The sequence below is a fragment of the Phytophthora infestans genome, genomic scaffold (assembly GCF_000142945.1).
Source record: "Phytophthora infestans T30-4 supercont1.85 genomic scaffold, whole genome shotgun sequence".
Classification (NCBI taxonomy): domain Eukaryota; phylum Oomycota; class Peronosporomycetes; order Peronosporales; family Peronosporaceae; genus Phytophthora; species Phytophthora infestans.
Genome location: NW_003303674.1, coordinates 57,652 through 67,203, shown reverse-complemented (window position 1 = coordinate 67,203; position 9,552 = coordinate 57,652). Strand labels below are relative to the sequence as shown.

Sequence of the window (9,552 nt, the reverse complement as noted above, 5' to 3'; positions counted from 1 at the left end):
CAGTTTTATTCATCCAATCAAAACATGTTTTGCTAGTCGTACGAGATTTTGTGTCGCAGGTTTTACTATCGGAATTGTGTTTATCAACTCCGGCTTTTTGGGTCGTTGTCTGTACGTGCATTTATTATTTGGCTGCTTTTTAAAATGAGCACTCATCTGTTATGGCAGGGTAAACGAAATCGCTGGATTATCACGGGATTTTGGATAAAATGCAGAGTACGGGTGCAAAATTATCCCCCCTTCTGTGACACCACCTTATTTTCCCGCTTAAGTACGGGAGCATTATTTATCCCCTTTTCTCTCATTCCGGCTCGAAGAGATATGGTGAAGCCCTTCTGCGCGATTGTTGGTGTGGCGGGAAGCGCATTCGAGGTGGACATAGACGAGAGTGCGTCGGTTTCCGCGTTAAAGAAGGCGGTGAAGGAGGAGAACGCATCGACGATCACATGCGACGCCAAGAACCTGCAGCTCTTCCTGGCGAAGAAGAAGAAAGGCGCTGGTGTGTGGCTAACGGAGAACGACGCGAAGGACGGTGTCAGTGACACGAGTGATTTGAAGCTATTGGGCGTTGCAGGAGCGCCGCTCAGCTTGGTTGGCTTGTCGGAGAAGGACGTCAAGTTCGTACCCACTCTAGAGGATGTCGAGTCGATGAACACACCTGTTCACGTGCTGGTGGTGGTTCCGGAGCAAGACGGTACTATCTCAAAAGAGATGTCTGCAGCGACAACGCCACTGACTCTAGAGCAAGTGGAGATGTCAATGAATAAGGTCCTCAGGGAACGAGATGAGAAGGCGTCTGCGTATTCGTTTTCCGATCTGAATACTGCGATGGAAGAGCGAATTGTCAAGAAGATGCGCTTGACCGAAAATATTCCTGATGTCAAGGAGCCAGTCGATACTTCCATCGCCGGTTATTCGTGGATTCCAAAAATCGTGGAGAGCGAGGAAAGTCAAAGGGCTGGGTACATGGCGTACTTGCAGCAGCATTTGAAGACGCTGATCGATCGAGGAGACTTCTTGTTGGATGACATTGCGGGCGATAAATCAGTTCTTAACATCGTGGACCCAAGACTTCCGTTTGCTATGAAAGGCACAGCTGATGTATTGCTCATCAATCGAACAGCGAAGAACCCACTGATTAAGCATAGAACACACCCGCTTTTCTAAATCTGACAGATTAATTCTAAATCTGAAAATAAAATTAAATCTGAACAAACAATGTTACATGTGTGTACCACATTATTGGCACTTATTGATTTGGCGCGAGACTCAGGAAACAAGCCCGCTTTCCCGCCCAATTGAACACTACCCCGTAACCACTACACTTCGTTTTAGTATACGAATTGAAAATACGCCCGCTACGGCCCCCACTGCCACACAGTTTAACTCATTTTGCAGTCGCGTTGGCGGACCAACGCGCCCAAGTCCGCCATCGAAACCAACGCAGGCTCGTCCTCCCGGTTCTCCACCACGATCGGCTGCAGCAGTGCAGTCGACACCAGAGACCGAGGGTCCGGTATGCTCCGGACCAAGTGTGAGACCTCCACCACCACGGATTGCGACGACACCGCGTCCACCAGTGTCACGTTCGGAGCCTCACGTTCGTTTACACCGTCACAGCCTGGGTCCGGTATGCTCCGGACCAAGTGTGAGACCTCCACCACCACGGATTGCGACGACACCGCGTCCACCAGTGTCACGTTCGGAGCCTCACGTTCGTTTACACCGTCACAGCCTGAGACTTGGCTAGCCTGAGACTTGGCCGTGCGCGGCGCCAGAACCACCTCCGCAGTCTTCAGCCACCTCGCATCGCTCGACTGCAACTCGCCCGACACTTGCCATTCACCACCGTTCTTCACGCGGTGCAGCAGCACGAAGTCGCTCCAACGAGGAACTGCCAGGCTAGCCATGCTCACGCTCTGCACGTCCAGAGCGCCGACCAGCAACGCAGACGCGCGATCCAAAGCCACAGACACCAACTGCCTCGGCGGCAACGATACCGTCTCGTTCACGAATACCATTGAGCGCAGCGCCACAGACAGGTCCAGGTCGCGACGCCGCCATGAGATCGCAAGCGGACGCACCACCCAAGTCAGCTAATTAGAAATGAATAAATCTAGTTCGTCAAATTAGGTGTTCTTTAATTTAGAAAATTATTTCTTAAAAGCGGGCGTGTTCTATGGGAGAGCCATTAAGCTGGCTGGGGTCAGCTTGGTGATCGAGCTCAAGAAGAAAGTCGAACCGGGCCATGTTCCTCTAGCAATTGGTCAGCTTGTGAGCTGCAGCATGAAGGCGCCTCTCAATTGCTATCCGCTGAGTTTGTTGACGGATTTAAACGACCACTGGCATTTCTCTTGGTTCAGCGACAAGCACGTTCTGACCCAAGTTACGTTGAAGTATCCGAAGAACGCGTTCAGATTTATCGAGGTAGCCGTACTGAGACGAACGGAGTCTGCCCCACCTCCTCCGTCGTTCTTGCCTGGATCTTTCAAGTTGATGACTTCTTGCCCCAGCCGGTTGATGCTCGTGCAGAGGAGATGATGGAACGATACGAGTTGATGGCAGATGTGGTAGAACCAGAGTTTCTCATGGCGAGGCGGATGGATTATGCGCGACAGTTAGTCCAGTCGATGCCTATGTACTCTTACATGTATACGTAGTTCGTCGTTTCGATCTTTACGAGTCACTATCGCGAATGGATATTTATCGCTGTGTTGTAGTGTCAATGCTTGCCTAAGACTATCAGCTTCTTAGCTTATCCTGATAAATATAAAAATTAATACTACTGTAGTAATATACAAAGATGGCAGCATACTCACCTGAGCAATACCAAGAGCGCATTAATTCAGCGCAGAAGCACGCACACGCGAAGCGCACCAAAAAAGGTATTGTGAAATTTAAGCCATTGCAGTTTTGGTCCTATTCAGTGAGTCACTCAAAATACATTTCTTATGTTTTTTCGAAGCGCCTCGAGGCGTGGCGTCTCATCATTGGTTGGAAGTCTATGTGACACGCGTCTTTTTGGTCCAAGGATATTTGAAACAAGACGACCCAGATTAAATAGGCTTTACAAATTTTGTTTTCGCTTAAGTACGCCAGAAATTCTCTCCCTCATTCCAGATACTAGACAGCTCCAGGAAATATGGGGAAGATTACTCTGGTGTGTGCAATTGTCGGGGAGGTGGGAAGCGCGTTTGGTGTGGAGATGGACGACGGTGAGCAAGTGTGGAAGGCGAAGGAAGTCATCGCAGACAAGCTGAAGTACACGAGGCGACCTGACATACTGCAGCTCTTCCTGGCGAAGAAGAAGAAAGGCGCTGCGGTGTGGCTAACGGAGAACGACGTGAAGGACGGTGTCAGTGACACGAGTGATTTGAAGCTATTGGGCGTTGCAGGAGCGCCGCTCAGCTTGGTCGGCTTGTCGGAGAAGGACGTCAAGTTCGTACCCACGCTAGAGGATGTCGAGTCGATGAACACACCTGTTCACGTGCTGGTGGCGTTGCCTCCTGGGACAAGTAGTGCGCCTATTTCTGATGGGACGGACTTATGGCTGTCGAGATTTCAACATTGTGAAGTTGCAAAACTTACGCTACTGCCGACACGCGGAGATCTAAATGAATTTATCGGACAACCTCTCCCTGTAAAGATTGGGTTACCGCAGTCTGTGTTTCAAGCTTGGTCGAGTCCATTGATACTAGGCCAACTCCTTCGAGATAAGTTGTTCGAGCTAAACGACATTTCGCCGTGCGAATTTTTAAAAGATTCGGTGTTTAGCGCTGCGTTCCTGTACCCGCAGGTGGATGGGGATGCCACAGAGAGTGCATTTCATTATTTCTGGGACTCAATTATCCGTGTGGTGCTCGGGTTTGTGTTTAGGCGTGCTTACATCAACCGGGATTCGAGCAGGAAATCCTCGTCAGGTTTGAAGCGACCCGACTTTTTGTTTGCTTTGGATCATATCTGTGTTTTTCGTGGTGAGGAGAAAGAACCTCGTACTTCTATCAATGTGCCTCGTGAGGAGCTCTCTAAAAAGCTGGTGTGGTCCTACGGTGGAGTGCCGTATGTGTTTGGCTATGCTGCGTCGGGCTTCGAGCTAGAATTATTTGCTATCTATCAAGACGTCACGGGCAACGTTAAAACCCACCTTATTGGAGGGTTTAACTTGCAGCATGCGCCGGAGCGTTTTCGACTTGTACTGGCACTTCTGAATTTGTGTCTGCTTTTCCCGGCAATTGTGCAAAACTGTCCGGCCTCGGCAGGGACCGAGTTCATGGACATCCATCGCGCCAATGGCGTCAAGGTGCGGTTGAGTCCGATTTTCGTCGATAAGATCTTTCATACACAAGAAGAGTATCGTCGCGTGAAGCAGATCTACGATTCTTTGAAAGCTTATGGGGTTCCTTGTGCCGATGCAGTTGTCACGGTGGATTCAGACCAATTGAGGTTGACACTTAAGCCCCGCGGCATTGAGATGAAGCCATGCAGCTTGAGTGAACTGTTCGTCGCGCTCGGGAACGTTCTCGAGGCCCTTGTAGTCCTCCATCGCAACGGGTGGATGCACAGAGACATCCGTTGGTCTAACGTGATCAAGCATATCGACCGCGTTGAATGGTTTTTGATCGACTTCGCTGATGCAGCTCAAAGTCCGCAGAAATATCCCAGCGGCGATCACTTGACGCACGACGAACACGCTTCAGATATTTTTATGGAAGGTGGATCCCACACGACTGCGGTTGACTTATGGGCCGTGGGATACCTGGTGAAGACAAGTAAGATTGAACGGGAATGGACTGCGGAGCCCGAAAGAGCGCTTTTCCTAGATCGGTTGATGAACCCAGACCCGAGTGCTCGGCCGACGGCAGACGAAGCCTTACAGCTTCTGTCACGTTTTGAACGTGAAGCTGCTGAGCAGGAATCACAGGGCAAGGGTGTGCGCAAGAAGCACAGACGTGTTTGAATTTTTGCATCGCTATGGCACTACCATTACGCGCTGGGACGAAGTACTATGGTACTAACAACAGGAGTAGTCGATGAATGAGCAACACACGTTTACTTCGAATGTATGAGAAATCTCGGTTGACGAGAGAAACTCGTTGACACACCGCAGCAGCTATCATGCGGTGCGAATGTGGCCACTGGTTGTCGTATACGCCCGCCTTCACGGCGGCCACCACGATACTATCTCTAGTCGGTTAAGTACACCATCGCAGCCTTCTCTATTAATCCCTGAACGCTGGAAATCGTCGCGGTCTGCACCGTCGCCGGCATGTTTGCGTTGAGGGGACGGTGCCAAAGTTGTCAATATCACTCATCGTGATTGTGCCGTAGTCGGTGAGTTGAGTGGTAGAATGAAAAGCCGGTCTTTTGCATCTAAATAAGCTCGGAGCAGCGGGAACATCGTGACACTTTCGCAAACGCCCGAACTTCCGCGTCCACGGCCCAGAGCGCCGACCACACGGCAGCGCTGTCAAACAACGCGCCGTCCACGTCCAGCTCGACCATCGCCATCAGTGCTTTCCTCACCTTCCCGGCTCTCCACACCATCCACCCACTGCCGCCTCCCCGCTGTTACCGTTGCTGCAGTATCCGCCACCCGCACGCCGCCCTTCCACTGTCGCGGACGTCGCCACCCTTGCTCACCACCTCATTCACTCTGCCCCCTCACGCTTCTTCCACTCTAGCTCGCCACCGTCGCCACCATTGCCGCCACTCCACTCGCTCGACGTCCGAACCATTTCCCTCTTTTTTTAAACTTAAAGTAAAAGTGCAAATTTAAAAAATAAATGCATAAATTTTAACAAGTACATGCAGTATTTTTGTTTAAACCCCGTTTTATGTTACTGTCGGAGGTCGGAGATTTTATGTTATGGTACAGTATGGGCATTTCTAATTTTCTGTTCGACAAAGGCAACTGTCGTGTTGTTTTTTTTCTAATACAAAACCCAAGTGTAAACGGCAAAATTTGTTGCGTCTGAGGTTTCTTTTGGGCTAAGATCCGGAACTTCCTGCCGTCACTACGCACCATGCTGCGACTTACAGCGTTTCCTTCTGAGTCTGTACACGGTCAGCGCTCTTCTTATTATTAATAACCGAATCATAGTGTGGTTGGAACTTTACATTCTAATTCAGCCGCCATGTTGACGGACAACCCATTAGTACCTCTACGATTTTTTGTTGTTGGACACACTGGCAGTGTCTCTGGACTGCAGTGACTGGATACCACAATTCGAGAAGTTCTTGACGGTCTCTGCCAGACTGTCTGGTCGTCAGAATGATGGATTCCATTTTCCATCGTGGAAACTGGGCCTGCTTAATTCAACACCACCGTCCGCATGAAGTTTTGCCAAGTTGCTTGGCATCAGTAGCGGGATATTAACACTACGTAGTAGTAACCAGCTGCATGCTTGCACCTCTGGCTGCTAGGAGCATCAACTTAAGGCTCTAATGTACTACATTTAATAGTTCGTAGAAGTAATCGTGCTCTCGCGCTCAATACTCTAGGGACAGTTTGCTAACTCGGCCGATGCGGTCACGTGGTCGTACAAGACGCTGACCAACACTATGGCCACCACAGCAAATCCGTCCAAGTGATAAATAACCGCGTGATGCACAGGCTCGCCACGAATAGCAATCCGAACATAACGGAGTGGAATGGCACGGGTTTGCGCAAGTGCCACGATGTTCCCGCTGCTCCGAGCTTATTTAGATGCAAAAGACCGGCTTTTCATTCTACCACTCAACTCACCGTCTACGGCACAATCACGATGAGTGATATTGACAACTTTGGCACCGTCCCCTCAACGCAAACATGCCGGCGACGGTGCAGACCGCGACGATTTCCAACGTTCAGGGATTAATAGAGAAGGCTGCGATGGTGTACTTAACCGACTAGAGATAGTATCGTGGTGGCCGCCGTGAAGGCGGGCGTATACGACAACCAGTGGCCACATTCGCACCGCATGATAGCTGCTGCGGTGTGTCAACGAGTTTCTCTCGTCAACCGAGATTTCTCATACATTCGAAGTAAACGTGTGTTGCTCATTCATCGACTACTCCTGTTGTTAGTTCCATAGTACTTCGTCCCAGCGCGTAATGGTAGTGCCATAGCGATGTAAAAATTCAGGCACGTCTGTGCTTCTTGCGCACACCCTTGCCCTGTGATTCCTGCTCAGCAGCTTCACGTTCAAAACGTGACAGAAGCTGTAAGGCTTCGTCTGCCGTCGGCCGAGCACTCGGGTCTGGGTTCATCAACCGATCTAGGAAAAGCGCTCTTTCGGGCTCCGCAGTCCATTCCCGTTCAATCTTACTTGTCTTCACCAGGTATCCCACGGCCCATAAGTCAACCGCAGTCGTGTGGGATCCACCTTCCATAAAAATATCTGAAGCGTGTTCGTCGTGCGTCAAGTGATCGCCGCTGGGATATTTCTGCGGACTTTGAGCTGCATCAGCGAAGTCGATCAAAAACCATTCAACGCGGTCGATATGCTTGATCACGTTAGACCAACGGATGTCTCTGTGCATCCACCCGTTGCGATGGAGGACTACAAGGGCCTCGAGAACGTTCCCGAGCGCGACGAACAGTTCACTCAAGCTGCATGGCTTCATCTCAATGCCGCGGGGCTTAAGTGTCAACCTCAATTGGTCTGAATCCACCGTGACGACTGCATCGGCACAAGGAACCCCATAAGCTTTCAAAGAATCGTAGATCTGCTTCACGCGACGATACTCTTCTTGCGTATGAAAGATCTTATCGACGAAAATCGGACTCAACCGCACCTTGACGCCATTGGCGCGATGGATGTCCATGAACTCGGTCCCTGCCGAGGCCGGACAGTTTTGCACAATTGCCGGGAAAAGCAGACACAAATTCAGAAGTGCCAGTACAAGTCGAAAACGTTACGGCGCATGCTGCAAGTTAAACCCTCCAATAAGGTGGGTTTTAACGTTGCCCGTGACGTCTTGATAGATAGCAAATAATTCTAGCTCGAAGCCCGACGCAGCATAGCAAAACACATACGCCTCTCCGCGGTAGGACCACACCAGCTTTTTAGAGAGCTCCTCACGAGGCACAGTGATAGAAGTACGAGGTTCTTTCTCCTCACCACGAAAAACACAGATATGATCCAAAGCAAACAAAAAGTCGGGTCGCTTCAAACCTGACGAGGATTTCCTACTCGAATCCCGGTTGATGTAAGCACGCCTAAACACAAACCCGAGCACCACACGGATAATTGAGTCCCAGAAATAATGAAATGCACTCTCTGTGGCATCCCCATCCACCTGCGGGTACAGGAACGCAGCGCTAAACACCGAATCTTTTAAAAATTCGCACGGCGAAATGTCGTTTAGCTCGAACAATTTATCTCGAAGGAGTTGGCCTAGTATCAATGGACTCGACCAAGCTTGAAACACAGACTGCGGTAACCCAATCTTTACAGGGAGAGGTTGTCCGATAAATTTATTTAGATCTCCGCGTGTCGGCAGTAGCGTAAGTTTTGCAACTTCACAATGTTGAAATCTCGACAGCCATAAGTCCGTCCCATCAGAAATAGGCGCACTACTTGTCCCAGGAGGCAACGCCACCAGCACGTGAACAGGTGTGTTCATCGACTCGACATCCTCTAGAGTGGGTACGAACTTGACGTCCTTCTCCGACAAGCCAACCAAGCTGAGCGGCGCTCCTGCAACGCCCAATAGCTTCAAATCACTCGTGTCACTGACACCGTCCTTCGCGTCGTTCTCCGTTAGCCACACACCAGCGCCTTTCTTCTTCTTCGCCAGGAAGAGCTGCAGGTTCTTGGCGTCGCATGTGATCGTCGATGCGTTCTCCTCCTTCACCGCCTTCTTTAACGCGGAAACCGACGCACTCTCGTCTATGTCCACCTCGAATGCGCTTCCCGCCACACCAACAATCGCGCAGAAGGGCTTCACCATATCTCTTCGAGCCGGAATGAGAGAAAAGGGGATAAAATAATGCTCCCGTACTTAAGCGGGAAAATAAGGTGGTGTCACAGAAGGGGGGATAATTTTGCACCCGTTCTCTGGATTTTATCCAAAATCCCGTGATAATCACAGCGATTTCGTTTACCCTGTCATAACAGTTTCGAAGCGTATGAGTGCTCATTTTAAAAAGCAGCCAAATATAAATGCAGGTACAGACAACGACTCAAAAGCCGAGTGATAAACACATTTCGATGAGTAAAATCTGGCGACACAAAAACTCTAGGAATGAGCAAAACGTGTTTGAGATGGAGATGGAATAAAAATGGAGAGATATCTAACCCACTTTTACGCGCTTCCTTTAACGAGATAAACTGTTGCGTTCTGTGCTTTCCCTGCTGTACAATGCCTTGCGTTCGCACCTCCGCTTTCTTTCTGCTTGGGCCGGCTCTTTTAGCGGGGGGTGACATACTCTCGCCCCTTTCTAAAGCATTTGGGTCCCATCTTATGGACGGCGCCTTTCTTTCTGACTCGACCTAACTATGCCAAAATTACAATTATGGCAAAAACGCCGCACAATTAACTCGCGCTCTGATTGGGCAATATTTTCCG

At 50.0% G+C, this 9,552-nt stretch overlaps 3 protein-coding genes and 1 pseudogene across 3 annotated transcripts; 2 read left to right on the top strand and 2 right to left on the bottom strand.

Annotated features, from left to right (window-relative positions):
- Positions 1 to 321: 321 nt before the first annotated feature.
- PITG_19320 (Crinkler (CRN) family protein) lies at positions 322 to 1,167 on the top strand (the record flags this gene model as incomplete). The annotated part of the gene is made up of 1 exon (XM_002997143.1): positions 322 to 1,167. One exon carries the CDS (start codon positions 322 to 324, stop codon positions 1,165 to 1,167), a length of 846 nt encoding a protein of 281 aa, XP_002997189.1.
- A 215-nt stretch (positions 1,168 to 1,382) lies between these two features.
- PITG_19319 (uncharacterized protein) lies at positions 1,383 to 2,021 on the bottom strand (the record flags this gene model as incomplete). Its single annotated transcript, XM_002997142.1, has 1 exon — positions 1,383 to 2,021. One exon carries the CDS (start codon positions 2,019 to 2,021, stop codon positions 1,383 to 1,385), a length of 639 nt encoding a protein of 212 aa, XP_002997188.1.
- A 1,121-nt stretch (positions 2,022 to 3,142) lies between these two features.
- PITG_19318 (Crinkler (CRN) family protein) lies at positions 3,143 to 5,753 on the top strand (the record flags this gene model as incomplete). The annotated part of the gene is made up of 1 exon (XM_002997141.1): positions 3,143 to 5,753. One exon carries the CDS (start codon positions 3,143 to 3,145, stop codon positions 4,955 to 4,957), a length of 1,815 nt encoding a protein of 604 aa, XP_002997187.1.
- A 1,309-nt stretch (positions 5,754 to 7,062) lies between these two features.
- Positions 7,063 to 8,934, bottom strand: PITG_19316 (annotated as a pseudogene; the record flags this gene model as incomplete).
- Positions 8,935 to 9,552: the final 618 nt, after the last annotated feature.